This window comes from Psittacula echo (assembly GCF_963264785.1).
Source record: "Psittacula echo genome assembly, chromosome: Z".
Classification (NCBI taxonomy): Eukaryota; Metazoa; Chordata; class Aves; order Psittaciformes; family Psittacidae; genus Psittacula; species Psittacula echo.
This window is the reverse complement of record NC_137742.1, coordinates 24,072,871-24,094,818: the sequence shown is the minus strand read 5'-3', so window position 1 is coordinate 24,094,818 and position 21,948 is coordinate 24,072,871. Positions and strand designations below refer to the sequence as shown.

At 36.7% G+C, this 21,948-nt stretch overlaps 1 protein-coding gene across 9 annotated transcripts in view; it reads left to right on the top strand.

Annotated features, from left to right (window-relative positions):
* The window catches only part of CENPK (centromere protein K), a 139,719-nt gene extending 119,144 nt beyond the window's left edge, over positions 1 to 20,575 (top strand). For all 9 annotated transcript variants that reach the window (XM_080638510.1, XM_080638509.1, XM_080638511.1 and 6 more), the window contains 9 exons: positions 1,367 to 1,468; positions 3,483 to 3,539; positions 5,512 to 5,584; positions 10,210 to 10,256; positions 11,682 to 11,764; positions 11,886 to 11,984; positions 12,253 to 12,397; positions 15,852 to 15,905; positions 20,247 to 20,575. In XM_080638510.1, coding sequence (XP_080494636.1) covers positions 1,367 to 1,468; positions 3,483 to 3,539; positions 5,512 to 5,584; positions 10,210 to 10,256; positions 11,682 to 11,764; positions 11,886 to 11,984; positions 12,253 to 12,397; positions 15,852 to 15,905; positions 20,247 to 20,405 — 819 coding nt within the window. In that variant the 3' untranslated portion in view covers positions 20,406 to 20,575. The remainder of the gene's footprint in view (positions 1 to 1,366; positions 1,469 to 3,482; positions 3,540 to 5,511; positions 5,585 to 10,209; positions 10,257 to 11,681; positions 11,765 to 11,885; positions 11,985 to 12,252; positions 12,398 to 15,851; positions 15,906 to 20,246) is intronic.
* The last annotated feature ends 1,373 nt before the right edge of the window (positions 20,576 to 21,948 follow it).

Below are 21,948 nucleotides of genomic sequence, written 5' to 3'. Positions count from 1 at the left end.
TTCCAAGACTTAAGATGATAATGATTTTTCTTTGCAAAATCTCTGCTTGTTAGACCTTATCAGATCATGGCAATTGAGATTTTCTAGTGCTCTGTTTTTAATTATTGATGCAACAAACTTGCCAGGAAGGCTAAGTATTGCTCTCTTTCATTTCTCTAGAATGCTTTCAGTGTTCAGTGAGACATTCTGATTTTTTTCTTAGCCATTCTGCTGTGGCATATTTGAACTTTGGAGGTACTAGTTGAATATTTCACTCATTTTAAATTATTTGGGTTTTCAACGTAATTTGCTGCTTTTTTTTTCTGAAAATTACCGAAGGTTGAGTCAGGAATTTGCGCATCATTAAGAAGGCGGAGATGTTTATTTCTTCTTTAGATATTTATCTTTTTTAATGTCTCTTTCTAATCTCAAAGTATTTGGTGGTTTTAGCAATCCATTTAAGTATCTTTAAAGGCTTCCTGTATCTTGTACATTTTGGAAATTCCTGTTCATAGTTCTACCTTACAGAAATTTTCCTTTGAATACCATTTTGGCCCTTGGTTTTCCCTCTTAATTGCTGTTTTCATTCTGGTATCTCTTTATACATTGAACTAGGATTAAATTCCTAAATTTGTATATGTTTCTATCTGACCCAACAGCTTTGCAAACTTTTTAATTTAACTTAGGTTGATTTTTTTCTCTTGGTTGTCCTTGTGCCCTCTTTTATTGATTGCATATGTTTCAGGTTCTTTTTTTTGAGGGTTTTTTGAGTAACCTACAGGACACTTCACTTTTGTTCATCAAAAATACTCTGAATTCAAGTTGTCATAAGAAGAACTAGATTAGGTCATTTACTGGAAGACAGAGCAGAAATCATAGAACCATAGAATAGTTAGGGTTGGAAAGGACCTTAAGATCATCTAGTTCCGACCCCCCTGCCATTGGCAGGGACACCTCACACTAAACCGTGCCACCCAAGGCCTCATCCAACCTGGCCTTGAAATAACTATGTTTCAGAACTTTGCAGATATATGAAAGAAAAGCATGGCTTTATAGATGTTAGGTTCTCTTATTTTTCTTTAATAAAGTTGTCAGAAAATAAAAACTGCCATTGCAGATAATGAAAGCAATTTTGAATATTTAGGTCTTTGTGATTCAGTTTTAAAAACATGATTAGGATCTTCAGATTTTACTATAGTAATATAGTTAGCTAGGTTTCCTGAATGATTGGGTGCTATCTAGAAATACAGGGGAGTTAACTGAAAGTTTTGTATCCAGAGGGATTGCTCTGTTACCTGCTACTTCAGGTCAAATGCATATGATTCAGTAACCTGTTAATAATTATTGTAGAGCCACATCATAATTGTTCTGTTTGCTTGTCAATTAGGCCGAACGTTTACAAGAAATCACTGATGACTCAGTTTGTTATGCAGATGCCAAGGAAGAAATCTTGGATGAATGTGAGAGTGTTTGGAAGCAGATGGAAGAGGTATGCAAATCACAACTGATAGACTAGATTGTTTGTAAACCTTCCTCAGCATTTTATGTTCATCTCCCCATCCTTCACTGTGTCTTTACCTCACCCCTGCAAAGAAACAAAACCAGTAAAGAAGAAGGGGACGAGGAGGAGGTGGGTGGGTGTGCAGGGAGAAGAAAAGATTTTCAGACAGGCCAAAGGCAGAAGCGCTGGCAGGGATGAAGAATGCTGAGTGTGCTGATACTTTGATTTATTTAGAATGGGAGTATATGTTAAAACTAGGAAAAATTAAACAGTGTGCTATTTCTGGTTCTACCAGCACACTGAGACTTGTGATCCTTCTCTCTCCTCATGCAAGATGGGATTGAACAGCTGTTCACAAGTTATTTGGATCTTAAGGGTGAGAGAGAAAGGGATGATAAAGAGGCTTTGCAGGATTGTGTTGTTAGCATATGCTCATGCAAACTCACATTGTCGAGAATAAAATTTATCTCACTTGATATACGGTTCACTATGTTAATAAAACATTGTAAGGCTAGTTATTTTTATTTACAGAAATCCCAGGTCTGAGGGAATGCTGTGCATCCTATAAGGTTCTGCTGAGTCTGATGAAGACTCAAGTTCTAAATTTGTATTTTGAGAATCTTAATTGTTTCACACAATTTTATGTGGTTTTTATATGCTATTTGTGCAAGTTCTGAATTGTAGACTCAAAGCAATAAAATTATCTAAAACTGAAATAAAAATACTTCCAAATTTATCATAGAACAAACTATAGAGAACCCACAGTGCGGGGTCTTTTTTTACAGATTTTGTAAAAATATGGTTTTACAGAATTGGATCTAAAGACTAATTTGTTTTTACATGTCAACTTGTCTTAATATTGAAAAAGTGGCAGGGAATCCTGTGTCTAGGTTTATTAACTACTGTAAGAAATTATCAACAGAAGTTTTGTTTGACACCACTTCAGAGGATATGAACTTTATTCACAATTTTCAGATTAGAAGGGAAGTTAGAATATTTGAGTACTTTTGAATTCAGTTGAAAATCTTTGCTATCTTGTTTCTCATTCTCAGCATCCCCCAAATAATACAGGAGGGGCTAATACATGGTATTTTAGCAGGCTGAGAAAACCAGGTTTTTTATTACTTCGTGTTTGTTGCTTCGTGGATGCATGCATTTTTAGCAAAAAGTTTAAAAAAACTAATAGCAGTTGAATTAGCTCATAGGTTATATGGTTTACGATGTAATGTTCCAATTTTTTGTCAACATTAGCAGTTTTTATTGGAGAAATCCTATATATTGTGTTTTCTTTCTAAAACATTAACAGCAAGGTTTCTAAAGTACTGCTCAGTAGTTTTACTGCTTGGTGGAATACATCCTGCCCTCTCATGGGGCAGGTTAGTTTGCTGACAGCTATAAGACAAGAAGGAGGTTAGCCGGTGTCTCCTGCTGAGGCCTTGGATATCTGTGGTGGTCTGAATTTTCAGACTTGATACACATCCCTATGCAGTCATGGCAGCTGATGTGGTACACTTCTGAAAATCATACTTGTTGTCCTAAATATGTTCTCCTAAATGAGTTAAAACTAAAAATGTGTACCCTAATATGATTGCTTTGCTTGGAGAGTCAGGATAGTAGCAGGAAGTGTGTCAATTTCTTGGCAGCTTCTCTATTCAGCCTTGTTCTTTACTCTGTTTTCCTAGTTTCCTAGTTCTTCTGTTCAATGTCTTTCCCCATATCACCTTTTCCTATGCAACTTGCCTTTTTCCTCAAATGATACATCTTCTGTTAGCTGCTAAAAAAATTAATTTTAAATTAATTGAAATTCTACTCCTTTACTGTGGTTTGATTTCAAAATATTTCTTCCTTTGCTCTTCTGGGTCAGGCTCTGGGGGATGTGGGAGGCAACTCAAAACTTTTATTCCAATATTAAACAAATTTTGTAATTTGTAAGCATCATGTCCCTTTCTTACAAAAGGGAAGGGTAAGTAAACATTGGTTTTTGTTCTTTTTTTCTATCAAGTGTCAGAGCAAGCTGAAGTTTCTAGAAACAGAAACACTGCCAAAATCAAATGCCAAGGTAAGACAGTATTTTTTTTATATGCTTCACAAAATACTTAGTTTTCTGTAAAGATGTGCTGTGTATCCTAAAGAAGGAAATTCACTTACTCTCTAAAGATGACAACTTTATTGTTACTAATTTTGAAACTGTATTCTGAAGTATGTGTCTAGCAAATACTGAAAAGTTGCGTTTATGCATAGCAAAAAGGTTGTATGCAGTCCTGCCACACAACTGATAAATGACTAACACTGGCAGCAAAATGGAGGGCTGTGTAACTTCAATACACATTTGAACTATTCCCTAATCATTGCATATGTAATTTGTGAAACTCTGTATGCATTCCTTTAGTTTTACTCCAGAACTTCGTATTTGCAAATTGTAGTTGTTCTCCACTTGTGGATATTATTAGGAAACTGATGTGCTTGAATTGGAAACAAACTGTGTGATGCTAAAAGCATGAACATGACCTCCTGTAGCTCACAGATTTTGGGGAGTGTGCAAAAAGGTAATGCTGGCTCACAGTTTAGTTATTTTTAAATTCTAAATAGGAACCTTTAAAACAGAATTTATATGAGGACTCCAAATTTGGGCAATATGAAATATGCAGGTTTGATAAATCTCCATCTTATGTGATTTCAGTAAGAGAATTCAGAATCAAATTCAATACACTTGACTGAATAATTAACAAAAAGAACTGTTCCGCTATCCGTTGAATACATTCAGATCTGTAATTATTATGTAATTACTAACATTAATCTCTTGTTTATAATAAACTATGTTCTAAACTATTTAATCAGAATAAATAAATGAAGATTCATATTTAAATACATAAAATACAATGATTTTCTTTATTATTTCAGATAAAATCCTATCTGTAGAAATAAATTTTGTGCAATTTTAATTGAGTATAGAGTGAGGTTTTATGTTTCTTTGCAACTTTACTGAAGCACATCATACCCTTGTAATTAACACTTAAACTTCTGAGAGGCTTTTCTTGAAAAGTTTTTCTTGATAGGCTTTTTCTTAAGACAATGATTAAATGGAGTTGCAAAAATAAAGATGAAATTGAAATTATGTGTCATGATAGAAAATAGGGAGGAGAGGAAAAGGTCATGTTATATCCTTTGTCATCAACTTTCATCAATCTTACTGTAGTCCTTGCCAACATAGGCACTTATATTGAACCCAGGAACCTACAGATCTGTTAGTCTGACTTCAGTACCTGGAAAAATTATGGAGAAGATCACACTGGGTGCTATTGAAAGGCAATTAAAGAAGAATGCAATCGTCAAGCACGGTCAACATGGGTTCACAGAGGGAAAAGTCCTGTTTAACTACTTTGATATCCTTCCAGGATAAGCTCATCCGTCTAGTGGGCAAAGGGAAGGTGGTGATTGTAGTTTTTCTGGATTTTAGTAAGGCCTTTGATAATGTCCATCACAGCATCTTTCTGGACGATTGTCCCAACTGTGGGATGAACAGGTACAATGTGCACTGGACAAAGAACCAGCTGAAGGTCAGGACTGAAATGGTTGTATTGAATGGGGATATGTCCGGTTGGCAACCAGTCACCACCAGTGTTCCTCAGGGTTCAGTTCTTCTGTTCAATATTTGTATCAGCAGACTGGATGCCAGAGTTTAATGCACCATTAGCAAGTTTGCTGATGATACCAAACAGGGAAATGCTGTTGACTCTTTCAAGGGCAAGAGGCTTTTCAGGGAGATCTAGATAGATTGCAGCGTTGGGCAGTCATCAATGGCATGACATTTAATGAACAAATGTCAGATTTGCACATGGGACAGAGTAACGCCAGGCACAAGTATAAACTCAGAGGGTAGTGGCTGGAGAGCAGCCGCATGGATCTGGGGGTACTTGTTTGATGTCCTCTGTTGTATAAACTTAATAATAGAATTTCTACACTATTTTATTTCATTTTACTCCAGTGTAACTCAACACACTTCAAGAGGTGCTTCTTTTCTTCTTATACAGTTTTCCTTGTCTATCATGCACATGAAAGCTTTGACAGCAGAATATAATCAGTGGCAAAAAAGAAGTCCTGAAAGTAAGTAATAGCTTCTATGTAAGTTATACTCATGTAAACATCTGAGAAGTCTCTTTCATCTAGGTATCTTAAACTGGGTATTGAATATCTGCTGATTGTATTTTCATACTATAACTACTTTAATTCTTCCCACAGTCGCATGTGTGTTTTATTTTTATACTTGTTTTGCACTTCAGTTCTATGTGAACTTAGAATTCACTTTGAATTCTACTATAACTTAATCTCATGTTTCTGGACAAATAAATACATGATTCATATCATCATTCATCAGTCAGTTAAATGGAAAAAATAACTGTTAGACCTCCTAACAAAATAACAGAAGTCCGTTATGCTGTTACCCTCCAGCAGGTTTCTCTTTTCTGTGATTTTCTTTCTTTCATTTGTATTTTTGTTTTAGGAGAGAACTACTTTGGCAAATAATTGTGTTCATTCTGTCTTTTAAGAAATGGACAAATTTTTTTATCTTTGCAAGTATTGCTAATAAACTAACGATAATTTGTCCATATGTATTTTTAACCATAACACATTTGATTTTTTATTTTTGTTTTAATACTTAAAAAAAGTATGTCCTATTATGATGTGCTAGCTGAAACTTTGAAGTAAGCCTTTAGTGGTAAGGCCATTACATGGTAACAAAGTGTCTTATCTTGGATTTAACAAAGGTCAGGGATTTCAAGTCAAGAAAAGATGGTAAAGGACATTTCAGTTTATTTTAACATAGGAATCCAGATCAGTTATTGATCCTGAGAAGGAAACATCACTGAGACAAGTAGTAGCTCCTAAGTTTGTTAGGCATTATCAGTCAAGAGATATAAATTCCTCAGTTCTTCAAAATATTTTTTGTGCTGACTGATTCCATTCTGTTACAAGGCTGATGTGGCCAGACACTGAAAACAAAACCTTTCAGAATTTGTATGTCAGTGAAGTAGTCTGTTTTTTCAGATGTCCCATTTGGAGACTTCATAAGCAGCTCACCCTAGACTATCATTAGTATTTTGGTAGCACTCAGTCTTATGTCTCCTGTCAAGGACTTGTTAGCATCTTTCAACTCATCTTATTAGTAAAACTTACTAGTTAATTTTTAAGTGAACACATTGACTCATTTGACTATTTTTATGACAGAAGAGGCTTGGGTTTTTTAATGTTTAGAAAATGACAGGAATGTGTTTTAGACAGCAGATAGTGATTTCCGGTATCTTTGTTATTTGTCCAAATTAGAATGCATTTTCAGATGACCATTAAAGTAATATCTCCAGCTTCTTTTGAAGTTCAGTAGACCAAATGTATGACATTGAATTTGGGAAATACTGGTTCTTGGCCGCTGCCCATGAATAAGCTGCTGGCTTAAAGCAAATTATTGGAAGCACTTACAGTATTTTATCTGGGTAGAATACCTGGAGATGTTAGGGTTTCTTATTTAAATATGTAAAAAATTTAAATTTTAAGCTATTTGCTTAAAAATATTCTTGGGGCTTGACCTGTTTTTATTGGCTTGCTGATCTGCTTTGCTCAATCATTCTTACTTGTTCCCAGGTGATAAGATTTATTATTAGAAATCTTAATTTTGTGCTAGAGGAATGATGTATGCACATTATAATGCAAATAATATTTTGCAGCCAAAGCTTTGCCTTTTTGGCTAACTTTCTGATGGGAGAAAAAAGAAGTTGCTGCTAAGAATTCAAATAGAGTTACAATGCTTGTGTGAAAACGAGGAGACTCTATATTTACATCTTCTCTGTCCATCTTGGCTTCTTTCTACGCTTTGTCTTGGAGGAAGAATTACTTATTTAGATAAATTCAGTATTTTCAACTAGGAATAGCAGAAATACTAATTGCATATAATTTACTAATAGAGCATGAATGGCAGGTTGTCTTGTTTGGTTTCTGCTTTTAGTAATGGCCAGGTCATTTCTTATAAATGAGGGCCTGACAGCATTTCAATTTTAAACCTTATTTTCAGAGGTTATAACTTGGCAGTTCTACATTTCTTTGGGCATGATATTGGCACACAGACTTGAATCCACAATGCGAATTTTTTGTTCAAAGCTTTTACTCTAGTCTCTTTCTAAATTTCTGGTACTATTTATGTAGTTCTAGAGCTGCAAAATCAGCTGAATTAAAACCTTTTAACAAGCATTTGGCTTATGAAAATAGACTTCAACTTGTACCTTTGCAAAATAAGGAAGTGGAATCAACCATATTTTAAACTATATAAAACAGTTGTGGTGTATGCGTGATTTCTATTTTTCTCTGCAAAATGTTAGTATTATGGCAAATTCCTTTTATTTTAATAGGAGTTTCTGTATAAATGTGCATAGTAGTTGCTTTTACGTTCGTAGCATCTGGCAGTGTTTTGCTTAGTAATTGTACTGTGTATCACTAGGCAATTCTGTTTGACATTTAATTTTTGCAAATATAGTGATTCATAACTGAAAAAGCTTTACCTGATAATAGATAAAGCAACCAGTGTTCTTTCTGCCATAAATATGTTGTCCCAGTGTCTTAGATCTGTACTGTTCCTTCACTAAGTTAGGGTTACCAATTTCTTTCCTAGGAAGATATGGCCTTCTGTTGTGATACTTAAACAACATGAATATTGAATGGGAAGCACATACTTGGGATTAGGTATCTAAAAATAGGGGGGTTTTTTTTCAAACTTTTAAAAGAAGAGTTAGAAATTGATAATTCCAGGTACTGAGGGCTCACTATAATCGGAGCCAGGGAGAGTTAATGTGGCTTCCTTCAAATATGCCAGTGAATGTGAATAAGAGCACACCAGTGAATTTTATCACGTGTATGTAGGGTATTCATTTCATTAAAGAAATCTTGCCCTAATAATAGCACAAAACATTACCTCCAACAGCTCTTAAACATAAGCTTCATTTGGGACCACTGTGCTCAAATTTTTGTGTCAAGATTTGGTGACAGTAATTCCCCAGGTAAAAGGGGTTTTATTGTGACATTCAGTAGTTCTGCTAATTTTCATCTAGGAACAAACACTGCTTTTAAAATTACTGATCTAAGGCTTCTCAAAGTTTGTGGAGATAAAAGCTATAAAATTACCTGAAAATGTGCTTCTGTACACTCATGAAATCAACTGTATTGTATTTGGTAGATATTTAATGCTTCAAAAGGAGCGTGACCAGCAGGTCAAAGGAGGTGATCCTGCCCCTCTACTCTGCTCTTGTGAGACCTCACCTGGAGTATTGTGTACAGTTCTGGTGTCCTCAACATAAAGAGGACATGGAATTGTTGGAACAAGTCCAGAGGAGGGCCACGAGGATGATCAGGGGACTGGAGCACCTTCCATATGAAGACAGGCTGAGAAAGTTGGGGCTGTTCAGCCTGGAGAAGAGAAGGCTGCATGGAGACCACATAGCAGCTTTCCAGTATCCGAAGGGGGCCTACAAGGATGCTGGGGATGGACTCTTCATCAGGGACTGTAGTGACAGGACAAGGGGCAACGGGTGCAGCCTTAAACAGGGGAAGTTTAGATTGGATCTAAGGAAGAAATTCTTTACTGTGAGGGTGGTGAGGCACTGGAATGGGTTGCCCAGGGAAGTTGTGAATGCTCCATCCCTGGCGGAGCTCAAGGCCAGGTTGGATGAGGCCTTGGGTGACACAGTTTAGTGTGAGGTATCCCTTCACATGGCAGGGGGTTGGAACTGGATGATCTTAAGGTCCTTTCCAACCCTAACTATTCTATGATTCTATGGGAGGATTAAAGGTTTTCCTTTTTGTTAAAGGAAAAGCTTCGATTGGAGTAATTATTTTTAAGATGAGAGATTTGGAGCCCAAGCCTGGACAAAAAATATTACTGTTATATGAAGATTTAAATCTGTTACAGTACGTTTCATTTCTACTGTTAAGAGATTCAAATGCTTCACTTTTTCAAAAGTCCTATGATTATGCAGATGCTGCAAGCTGGCATGGAACTGAGAATTGATTGGAGTCTATTGAAGACTATCAAATACAATTCAGCGTTCAGAAAATTTAAGAGCCATAAATTGCTGTGTTTTGCAGAAGTATTCTGGGGAAACATTGCCACATCCTTCAATAGTGCAGTACTTTCCATTAAATACTGCTGTTGCTCAGGGTTGGAGTTGGGATATTGGCCTTGCTGGGCCTTTCATCTCGCTAAGCTGGTTTTTTGAACAGTATCGATGGTGAAATTCTTGTTAAGTTTTTTAAATCTGATGTGCTTGATCAGGACTGTAAAGCCTTCGGGAAGCTGTTTAACAAGGAATTGAAAGACTGGAAGGTTTTAGTTGCCCACATTGGTAATGTTGATAGAATCCCTTCCACTGAAAAAAATAGGGATACTTACCTTGAAGTATGACTGTAGTTCACATTCAATATTATGTACCTATATACCTGAGCTAGTTCAGGTGTAAAAAATAACGTGGAAGCGTTAACACCACACTTCTTTCAGTCTAATTTAACTTGCTGAAAAGTGACAGTAGGTTAGCCCAGCAGGACACCACAAAATGTTGTTAAACCGCTGTTTACAGCCAAACTAGTTTTTTAGGGGCTACACAAGATTTTCTCCAGCCAGACTGCTTTTCAGTATAAACAAGTCTGTATCATCTAATGCAAAAAAAAAAAAAAATCATTTTCTTTTTCAGTGATTTCTACCAATCCAGATATACTGTTGTCATTAGGAAAAAAAGAGGTAAGTCTTTTTGTTTGTCAAAACATAGTAACTTTTTTTCTTTGGAAAAAGTTACGTACAATTGCTTCATTTTTCTATAACTATTTCTGTGGTGCACTACTGCTAGGACACAACGTATGTTTCTTTAGGCATTGTGATAATGTTTTTCTCCCCCTGTATTATGACTGCATAAATTTCCTAGTTGTAGTGAATATTTTTAACAAAAGGTTTTTGTATATTGCATTTCATGCTTGATATAAAGTAATGTAATATTATGTATTACACAGAAGTCAGTATTCTTAGATTTTGATTTCTGTGGCAATAATTTGCAAATAAGTTACTGAGTTCTTCCAGCCTTGGAAGAAAAAGCAAATCAAGAATGCCTTAGGGGTATCATTATACTATATTGACTGCACACTGGAATGCAGCGTGACCTGAGAATACTGATGTGGTTATGGCTTAAAAAAAAAAAAAAAAAAAAAACCAACAAAAATATCCCCTCCCCCCCAAGAAAAAACCCCAAACCCCACACCACTACTTTTTGGTTTTCTTCTTCATAGCTCCTTTCCTTTTTCTAGTGTCAGTCATAATAGTAAGCTCAACACAGTTCAGAGTCATTATTAACAAGTTATTTGGTTACACGCTTTCATTTGATTGTATTGCTGTGGGATATTTGATTTAATATCACGTTTTGTGCTGTATTTAGGATTCAGGGTTTGTTTTTTTTTTTTCAGATGTTGCATAGACGGAGCATATTTGCTTCTGTAGAATACTGTCAAAATTTTTCTTTGAGATAAATATCAAAGTTCCTCTGGTGGAAGGAGGCAGAATATATCCAAATCATATATTAAACAAAACAAAACACATAAACTATTAGAAATACTACTTTGTAGATTATAATGCACTAATGAAAAATTCAGTCCACTGTGAGTCTGCTTTTCCCTATCTTTAGCAGTGCATATAGCTTCTGGCTGAAGTAGTTTTATTTCTCCCTTTTGTGTCTCCCGGGAATGTCCATATCACCGAGGACCATTTAATTCATGGATGCAGTTAGTCTTTGCAGTATCTTTGTTTTTTGAGTGCTATATATTTTATGTTGGTGCAATTAGCATGAATTTATTCTTGTAAACAGCTGCAGTGATTGAGACTATGCAGCCCTGGTACTGCAGATGTTTTCTCCTCAGTCTTTCATCAGATGGGCAGTTCATGTGTGTGCTCCATTATCTGCTTCAGGTCAGAGCTTCAGGACACAAATGAGCAGCTGGTGGCAGTATAATTTTAAATAGCTCAGCTGGATTTAAAAGTAGTGTGTCACTCTATAGCTGTATTTAAGAAATTACAGATAATTTTGGGTCTCTAGAAGGTTTATGGAAGTACGTTTACCTAGAAAAAATATTACAGACTGGGCTACCTGCAAACCGTAGGTTTACTTGTACTTTTTTATAGTTGCAGAAAGTAAAGGATGATCTTGAAAATGTGCTGTCAACAGTTCAGTTAAAGAATAAAAACCTGGAAGAAGACCTGAAAAGGTAATATAATAATTTGAACTTATGAATGCTGTAAGCTTTGTTACGACACATTATCTTTTTTGACTGTCCAGGGAAACTGTTTTATTTGTTGCAACATTTCCTACTTTTCGTGTTTCAAAAGAGAACAGCAGTGGTACGAAGAACAGAAGCAGTTAATAGATACTCTTAGTAGAACTCAAGAAGAGACAAAAAACCAAGTTGAACAAGTTTCCAATAAAAGGTATTTCCACTTTTTTTTTATATTGAAAAATTTAAATATCAACAAGAGCAAATGAGCAAACGAACTTAAATATTCTCCTTCTTTTGTTAAATAGATCAAAAATAGCTCAGTAATCCATATTTGAAACACAGAAAATGTTGCTATTATCTGCTTATATCCCGTGATTCAAAGTGTTGAACTTATAACAGTAGAAAGCAAGGGATTTTTTTAGTTAAGAACTTCTTTTTATTTTATTAAATTTCATATTTTACTGCTATGTTTCTGTTAGAAGTTTGCATACTAGAGCATTTCATGAACAGAAAAAGAAAATCTTGCAGCTGAAGGTATATAAGAAAAAACTACTGACTGCTCTGGAGGAATTCCTGGAAGAACATTTTCCTTCTCCAGAGAAAGGTGGAATTGCTGAAAAGAAGGTAAGATTTTCTTAAGAACTATTACATTTTGAATGTTCAATTAGATGCAAGATCTTTTTTAAGTCACTCGCATAGAATCTACAGTTGTATTTTGAAGTAAGTATAGTTCTTACAGATGATCCTTTAGGTTTCATATTTTGTATTTTCTAGGTTTGATATTGATAGTCTTCAGGTTGGTTTATATTATGTAAGGCTGTTCCCAGCTGAGTATTTTCCTTTTAATGCATATATTCTTTACCCAATTTGATGCATAGCAATGTATTGTATTTCTTACTGAACTGCAAGCTGTGCCAAATTTGGAATTGGTGAGGGGTTCACTCCAAGTTGTTCCATTTTCTTTTACTGGACTAGGCAAGTGGATCCATGTTTTCATTGGCAAAGTAAATTTTAATTGTCTAACAATGTTTTTGGAACAATAATAATGACAAGTGTTTATAATTACAGTGCAGTTTGGAATGTTAACCGCCAGTTTCTGTTCAGGCAAACTGGACCAAAAATTACCTTAAAACTTTAGGGAAAATAGGGAGTATTTTGCATAATAAATTTAAAGTCTGCAGTAAAAACAGACCTTTACCATTACTATTTAAAAGATTAGTTACAAAAAAAGCTAGGAAAAAAGCAGGGGTTGATTTTTGATTTTCAGACATGTGTAATACAGGAATAGAAAGCTTTTCTTCAATCCACTTCCGTACTATTTCAGGCAAACACATAATATAATTTCTTTAACATAATTGCGCTCTATTTTAAAACTAATTATTTCTATTACTACTGCTTCCACTGGGGTTTATTCTAGTACTTTAGAAACTGTCTCCTAACTTCCAGTCTAAATTTATTGATGTCTAACACAGATCCATATATCCTGATGCGGTATTGTCCTTAGAATATCTCTTTCTTGTGTTTACTTCTCCTGTATATTTACAGACAGCAATCTTGTACATCCTGCTTCTTTATTTTGTGAATTGAACTAGAAAAGCTCTTTTATTCTTCTTCTGTAAGGTAATTTTTTTATTTTTTCCCCTGGGTTATCCTGGTAAGACCAATTTGCTGTATTTGCTTTCACTTGGATTCATCTTTTTTGGAACCTGGTGAAAAACAATATTACAAAAAAAAACCTGCTAGCTTACAGTCATCACAAAAGCAGCTAATTACACTCCTATGGTTTTTTTCTTCCTGTTAATCTCAGCTGATGAACCCTGAGCTTTTTGTTGCTGTCATTGTTAAATTAAATCTTAGATTTGCACAGTAGTATATATATTGCATGAAAAATACCACATGGAGCCTTCAAGGCATGATGTCCATTTTCAAAGTCGTTTTCAATCACTTTCAAACAGAGTATTATATTTTGCTTATACTGCTATTCTAGGGTTCCACCCTCCTTTCACCAGGCACCTGCATCTAGGTTTGGGAGTGGGAAGGAAGATTGAATCACAGCAGCCCAGGTTAGCTTCTGTTGCTGAGGCCCAACACTTTTAGTATAGGTAGTGATTGCAGTAAGAATTATCTTGCATTTTAAATCTCAGATAAAAAGGCTTTTTTTTTTTTTTTTTTTTTTTTTAAGTTAAGATGTATGAAAAGTCATATGTTAACAAATATTCTTTATGTCAAGAAGAATATGTCAAGAATCTCCTTGGAATGGAGAAGGTGCCTTTCAAGTTAAATAAATGCTGAGCTTCCTGCTTAAAAAATTGGGAAAAAAGACAGAAATTAAGGAAGAATTTGGGATGCAGAGAGAGAGAGGTAGTTACCAGTGTGGATCCATCTGTGTCCTGGACATTCTTTGCCTCGTTGGAGGTGGTGGAAGTCCTCCAGGGTCTGTAGTCAGTATAGGAGGTGGTGGGAGTCCTCCAGGGTCCGTAGTCGGTATAGGAGGTGGTGGGAGTCCTCCAGGGTCCGTAGTCGGTATAGGAGGGAGGTAGTGGGAGTCCTCCAGGATCTGTAGTCGATATCAGAGGTGGTGCAAGTCTTTCAGGGTTCGTAGTCTGTATCTGAGCAGAGTATCCCCAAGAGTCTGTAACAGTTGTTGGACGTAGCTGTTGAGTGGGTGTCCTTGGAGAGGTGTCCTTCTGCAGTAGTCCTCCTGAAGGTGTGCTTTCCTGGATTTGCCCTCATGGTGATGTTTTTTTTTTTTTTTTTTTTGGTTTTTTTTTTTGGTTTTTTTTTTTTTTTTTTTTTTTTTTGTGTGTGTGGTTTTTTTTGTGTGGTTTTTTTGTTTGTTTGTTTTTTGTGTGTGTGTGTGTGTTGTGGTTTTTTTTTTTTGTGATTACTTTTTCCCCCTTCTATTGGTTGGAGGGAGCACCTCTGCTCTTAATGTCACATACTACATGTTCCTGGTGGACCAGTTTTGCTGGCCTTGCAGCCAGCTCTTCAACTGCACATGTCTGCATGCACACTGGTGTCTGCAGCAATTCTTGGGATAATGGGCCGCAATTCCTCACACCACACCTTGAGGTAATGGACAAAAGACTCGTAGCTCTTCCCACCCATCTCTGAGGCAATGGATGATGGAGTCCCATTTGAGTTCCTCACACCCTTCTGTCAGGTGATGGACGATGGAGTCTTATCTCAGCTCCTCCCACCCATCTCTGAGACAATGGTCAGTGGAGTCCCATTTCAGCTCCTCACACCAGTCTCTCAGACAATGGGCACTGGAATCCCATCTCAGCTTCTCCTAGCAATCTTTGAGACAATGGACAGTGGAGTCTGATTTCAGATCAGTCTCTCACAGCTGAGTGAGCAGCCCTGCCCTGCCAGTGCTGTATTATCTCTTTTAGTTTGTTGAATGTGACGTGGATGGGGTTGGGGAAGGATAAAATAGAAAAATTAAAGAATCAGGTTCACCATGCAGCAGCACAAGCAGTTTTCTTGGTGTTGCTGCCTAAGGAATCCATATCAGTTCATAGGGAAATGGATTGATTTGCTTGCTATTAAAACAAGTAATTTTCTAATGATATTTTATTACAGACTTTTTTTCCCCAAAAATTGAAATCAGACTAGACAAGCATTCATAAGCAAATCATGAAATATATTTAGGCACTATGAAGTGAAGTCTTGAGCTGTGTCAAAATGTGTATTATAAACATTTTCCTAAAGTTCACGAAAAGCCATTTTTTCCTAACAGGTCATATGGATATGTTTTGCACTGTACTACATTATGAATATAATGTACTTGGTTTTATTTAAACATAAACCCAGATAGATATACATTGATCGTTTAAGGTTAATCTTTTTTATAATTAACTCAAAAATTGTTATATTTAAATTGTATTATATTGAACTGGTAGATTTAAATACTACCTTGTTATTTCTGTCACGACTAAACCTAAGTAAAATTCTTCATCCGTTGTGTACTATGCAATCAAATAATTGTGTGATTATTTTTATTTGCTAGTTAACATTTTTCTTGACTTTAGGTTTGGGTTATGTTAATTCACCTGGGGGGTGGTTATCGTTGCAGAATTCTCAAGAAGAGCCAGTTGTAGAACTGAAACCACTGCAAGATATATTAGAGGTGAGATGGTTTGTTATATAGAGATTTAGGGGATTTTCTAATACTCAGATCTGACCATAATATGTTAATAAGAAAAATAACATCATATGACATACAGTTAAGGTATTTAATTGAAAAGAAGAATGTTTAAGAATGTTTTGTCAGATTTCTGTTTTAATTCCTATCAAATTAAACTCCCATTTAAAAAAAAAATGTGCAGTAATAGTTTAGGTGACTAAATCTTCAGTTTAATACAGAGTATGATTATCCCTCGTTTCTTAATTTTATAGTAATTATTTCAAGGAGTTTTATGAGCCCTACTGGCTCATATTAAGGGAAAGAAGTGCTATGCTTAACAACTAAAGTGACTTGTTTGATTTCATTATATATTTTGTACTGTTTCAGTAAAAATTATGGAAAAATCATTTTTCAGAAAAAATAAAAAAATATTAATCATAAAATGTTCAGGGTTATAAAGGACCTTAAAGATCATGTAGTTTCAACCTACCATGCCGTGGGCAGGGACATTTCCCATTGGACCAGATTACTCAAGGCCGTGTCCACCTGGCCTTGAACGCTGCCAGGGATGGGGCATCCACAACTTCTCTGGGCAACCTGTTCCAGTTCCTGACCACCCTCACAGTAAAGAACTTCTGCTTTATATCTAACCTGAACTTTCCCTGTTTTAGTATAAACCCATTATCCTTTACATTTACATTTAGCCTATTTACCCATTATCCACTACAGTTCCTAATGAAGAGTCTCTCTCCAGCATCCTTCTGGGCCCCATTCAGATACTGGAAGGCTGCTATGAGGTCTCACAGCCTTCTCTTCTCCAGGCTGAACAGACCCAACTTTCTAACCCTGTCTTCATGTGGAAGGTGCTCCAGCCCCCTCATCATCCTCGTGGCCTCCTCTGGACTTGTTCCAACAGGTTCATGTCTTTCTTATGTTGAGGACACCAGAACTGCACACAATACTCCAAGTGAGGTCTCACGAGAGCAGAGTAGAGGGGCAGGATCACCTCCTTCAACCTGCTGGTCCTGCTCCTTTTGATGCAGCCCAGGATACGGTTGGCTTTCTGGGCTGAGAGCGCACACTGAAGCCGGCTCATGTTCATTTTCTCATCGACCAACACCCCCAAGTCCTTCTCTGCAGGGCTGCTCTGAATCTCTTCTCTGCCCAACCTGCAGCTGTGCCTGGGATTGCTCCGACCCAGGTGCAGGACCTTGCACTTCGCTTTGTTGAACTTCATGAGCTTGGCATTGGCCACCACTCAAGCATGTCAAGGTGTGCAAGGTCCCTCTGGATGTAATCTCTTTCCTCCAGTGTATCAGCTGAACCACATGGCTTGGTGTCATCAGCAAACTTGCTGAGGGTACGCTTAATCCCACTGTCCGTGTTGCTGACAAAGATGGCTCCATCCCAGCACCAACCCCTGAGCGACACCGCTCATTAGTGGTCTCCAGCCAGAATTGTTCCATCCAGCCAATTCTTTATCCCTCAAGTCATCCATCCATCAAATTTATGTCTCTCCATAGGCATAGAGACATCCTTGTTTATAGACAAGGATGTTGTGCGGGACAGTGTCAAGTCTGTATCAGTTGCTCTTCCCTTATAGACCTATGCTGTGTCACCATCGTAGAAGTCCACCAAATTGGTCAGGCATGATTGGCCCTTGGTGAAGCCAAGTTGGCTGTCACCAGTCACTTTGTTGTTTTTCATGTGTCCTAGCATGGTTTCTAGGAGAATCTGTTCCATGATCTTGTGAAGCACTAAGGTGAGACTGACTGGTCTGTATTTCCCTGGGTTTCCTACTTTCCTCTTTTTAAAAATGGGGGTTATATTTCCCTTTTTCCAGTCACTGGATAATAGTTACAAAAGGACTATTTAATGTGTAATTGTGTGTATTAACTGAATTATCTTCTCAAATGAGGAAATCAATCAATCAGATTCATCCATTTCTAATTGATTTTATATATATGCCTAACATATATGCCATATATGCTGGCATATATGCCAGAATTGCTTAGTATTTTTAATCACATCGCATATTTGAATCACATTGCAAATTCATTAAAATTAATTTGAACTCCAAAGAATAATTTTGAAGGAGTATTAATAATCATTTCACGAACCTTGTTCCTTCTTGTTTAAGTGTATCATTTGAAGTGAATTTTCCTATTGCTCCCCCATCCTAATTCTTCAGGCAGTTGTAAGCACCTATATGTAAGACCTCCCTGGGGGAAGTTGTTTTGGTTTCTCCCTTCCACCCGCCCGATGGAAAACTTGATTAATAACAGTGTTCTGGTATTAAGATGCTATGATCTGGTCACTATGACATTGTTTTACTTTAAAGCCCTGACTTTGGACTTACATCATCAAAATAGTTTTACATGCTTCAAGTATCTCAGCATGTCTGTTAATTCCAAATTAGGTAGAGTTTGAAAACAGAATTCAAAATAGCCACGTTCCCTATGGAATTGAAAATTTAAAGCTCTTCTAATGCTTTAAAATTGCCCTTTGTATTTTTCTGATATTGTTAATCTCCTCAAAATGTGAGCACACCCAAGTAATGTCGGATTTACATTTGGAAAAACATAGTTCCAAAAATTCTGACTTATTTTAATTTTAACTGTCTTGGTGTAATCTCTCAATGTCCCTTATCTTTGTTTTATGGGAGGTTGTTTTTTTTTTTCTGTTGAGCAACTTGGTTTTAACTTCAAGTCCCTGTTAAATTTCAAAATTGTCATCTTAGATATAGATAATGCTTTCTTAAAGAGACAAATACAAATTCACCTTTGTATTATAATTACAGATTTAGGATTTGCTGTTGTACAACCATAATTCATTCACAGCATTCTAATCAGTGCATGTGTTCCTAACCGTGTCTCCTCAATCTCCATGTGTGTGTTTGTTAAATAATAAAAGTGGACATTTTTAATAAATCTGTTTTGACAAGCTAGGCATATACATTTATATTACTTAGGTATATCAGTACCTACTTCATTAAGTTAGTGTAAGCAGTAAGCAAGCAGTAACCTCTTTTCTCATGCAAACTTCAAAATTTCTGTTAATACTGCTTTTTATTCCAGTAATGAGCTGTTCTTTTAAACAGTTTGAGGAGTATTCCTTTCTGGTTGAGAATTTAGTGAACTAGTTTAAGATTTGAAAAACAGTTTACAATACAAACATATGTCAGGTTACAGCCATAAAGGCTGTTTTGGAATATCAGATGTCTTTTCTGATAATTAATCTAAAATAATGCATTTGGAGTAAATACTCAGAATCAGGGCAGATAAATAGAAAAGATATGAACTGTACAATTCTTAAGAATGTTCTGAAAAAGAACAGTATTTTTCTTGTTTAATAGCAATGGGAAAAAAAAAAAGTTAAGTCCTATAGTGAGGAGTTTTTCTTTAGCAATAGAGGCAGACTGAATATTTTGTACATAGTGAAATTGGGAAAGTTATAACATTTAGAAGCTCTCAGTAGAAAGATTAAATTAATGGGATGAATAGAGAGAGCACTATGGGATGGGTAAGGTTATCTAATCTAATGTGTGGAATATTCCCCACGAACAATATTATAAGGGCATAAACATGGTCTCTAGGAACAGAAAAAAGAATGTCAAAACTCTTCTTTGTTTTTAACTTCATTAACTAATGCTATATTTAGATAGGAACAATGGAGTAAAGAAGGGTCAGGAGGAGGTGAATTGTAAAGTGCTTGTCCTGCCCTAACAAGTAGTAGTATTATGAATTTGGATAATCCATTTATGAAATGAGGAGGAAGATTTGATGTGCAAATGTGAAGAAGTTAAGGTAGGACTATGATGTTTAACTTTTCACAACTGCAAACTTACTTCTTTCTCACACTACACACAGAAGGGCACAAAATACAGAAAAAAGAATTTTTCCCAGTCTAAAATGACTTTTATCTTTATAGTGAAATTTAGAAAATTTGTACAACATTCTTCTCTGCTAACATACAAAAGGATCGTGGAGAAATACCATTTATTGACAGGAAGTCATTATGGTTTTGAGGCAAGTGATGAAATCTAGTTTTCCCTCTTATTTAATGCTTTTAATCTTAAATTAATGGACACTGATTTAAGGATGAATTATGTAAGGATTTACCACCTTCATGTTCAGATGTTTTAGGCATTTACAGTTATAGCTCTGTAAATTATCCTCTGATAATTTTTGACAGTGGAAAACTTGGTCTGGGTAAAGACCAAGTCTTGTATTTCTTATGTTGCCCATGTAAGTATCTTATTACAATAACTTATATAAATTCAGTTAAAGGAGATAAAAATATAGCTGTTCTGTTCATTTCCTAAGTCTTTTTTTGCTCTTCCAGATTCTTGTAGACAAATTAGTGAGCACACCACATGAACCCTATGTACCAATCGATGACTCATTTTGGCCACCTTATCTTGAGTTGCTGCTGCGACATGGAATTGCTCAGAGACATCCAGAAAATCCAGACAGAATACGTCTAGAAGCCTTTCATGGGTAGTGTGACTTACATCTTTATTTTTAAATTAAACTACTGTTAACTTGGAGGCTGACATACTTATGTTCTATGATGATTTTTTTTCAGTATCAGTAACAGTTACCTTACGAATTAATCCTACCCTGCTTTTCTATAGCTCTCATTGTAGTCCATGGCTGCACAAAATTTTACTGATTTTAATTAATAATTATAACCTTGGAGAATAAAATATGCTTTTCATTAATCAGATTTGTTTACTGATGTAGTAACTTCAGTGATTTCTCAGTTCATGGAAAAAGAAAGGGTTTAATAAAATCATAGACTGGTTTCCAGTGAAAGGGCTCTTAAAGACCATCCAATTCCAACCCCCCCTGCCACGAGCAGGGACACCTTCTGCTAGACCACATTGCTCCAAGCCCCGTCCAGCCTGGCCTTGAACACTGTCAGGGATGAGGCAGCCACAGCTTCTCTGGGCAACCTGTTCCAATGCCTCTCCACCATCACAGTACAGAATTTCTTCCTAATATCTAATTTAAATCTACTCTCCTCCAGTTTAAAACTGTTACCGTTGTCCTATCACTGCACTTCCTGATAAAGAGTTCCTCCCATATTTCCTGTAGGTCCCCTTTACAGTACTGGCAGGCTGCTATGGAGTCTCTATATATTGGAGAAACCTGGAGCCTTTTCTTCTTCAGGCTAAACAAGCCCAACTATCTCAGCCTTTTCTCGTACAGGGGTGCTGCATCCCTGAGGATTTTTGTGGACCTCCTCAAGCAGATCCATGTCCTTCTTGTATTGGGGCCCCAGAGCTGGTCCTATTACTGCAGGTTGGGGGCTCATGAGAGCAGAGTAGAAGGGAAGAATAACCTCCTTTGGCCTGCTGATCACGGTCCTTTTGGGCAGCCCAGCACACGGTTTGCTTTCTGGGCTGCAGGCACAAACTGCTGGGTCATGCTGAGCTTCTCATCAACACCCCCAAGTCCTCTGCAGGGCTGCTCTGAATCTCTTCTCTGCCCAACCTGTAGCTGTGCCTGGGATTGCTCCGACCCAGGTGCAGGACCTTGCACTTGGCTTGGTTGAACTTCATGAGGCTGGCATTGGCCATGTCTCAAGCATGTCAAGGTCCCTCTGGATGATATCCCTTCCCTTCAGTGTATCAACTGCACCACACAGCTTGGTGTCATCGGCAAACTTGCTGAGGGTGCACTCAATCTCACTGTCTATGTCGCCGACAAAGATGTTGAACAGGATCCATCCCAACACAAACCCCTGAGGGACACCGCTTGTTACTGGTCTCCAGCTGGACATTGATCCATTGACCACAACTCTTTGTGTGCTATCTAGCCAGTTCTTTATCCACTGAGTGGTCCATCCATCAAATTGATGTCTCTCCAGTTTAGAGACAAGGATGTCATGCGGGACTGTGTTGAACACTTTGCACAAGTCCAGGTAGAATACGTCAGTTGCTCTTCCCATATAGGCCAGTGCTGTGTCCCCATCATAGAAGTCCACCAAATCGGTCAGGCATGATTTGCCCTCTATGAAGCCACGCTGCCTGTCAGCAGTC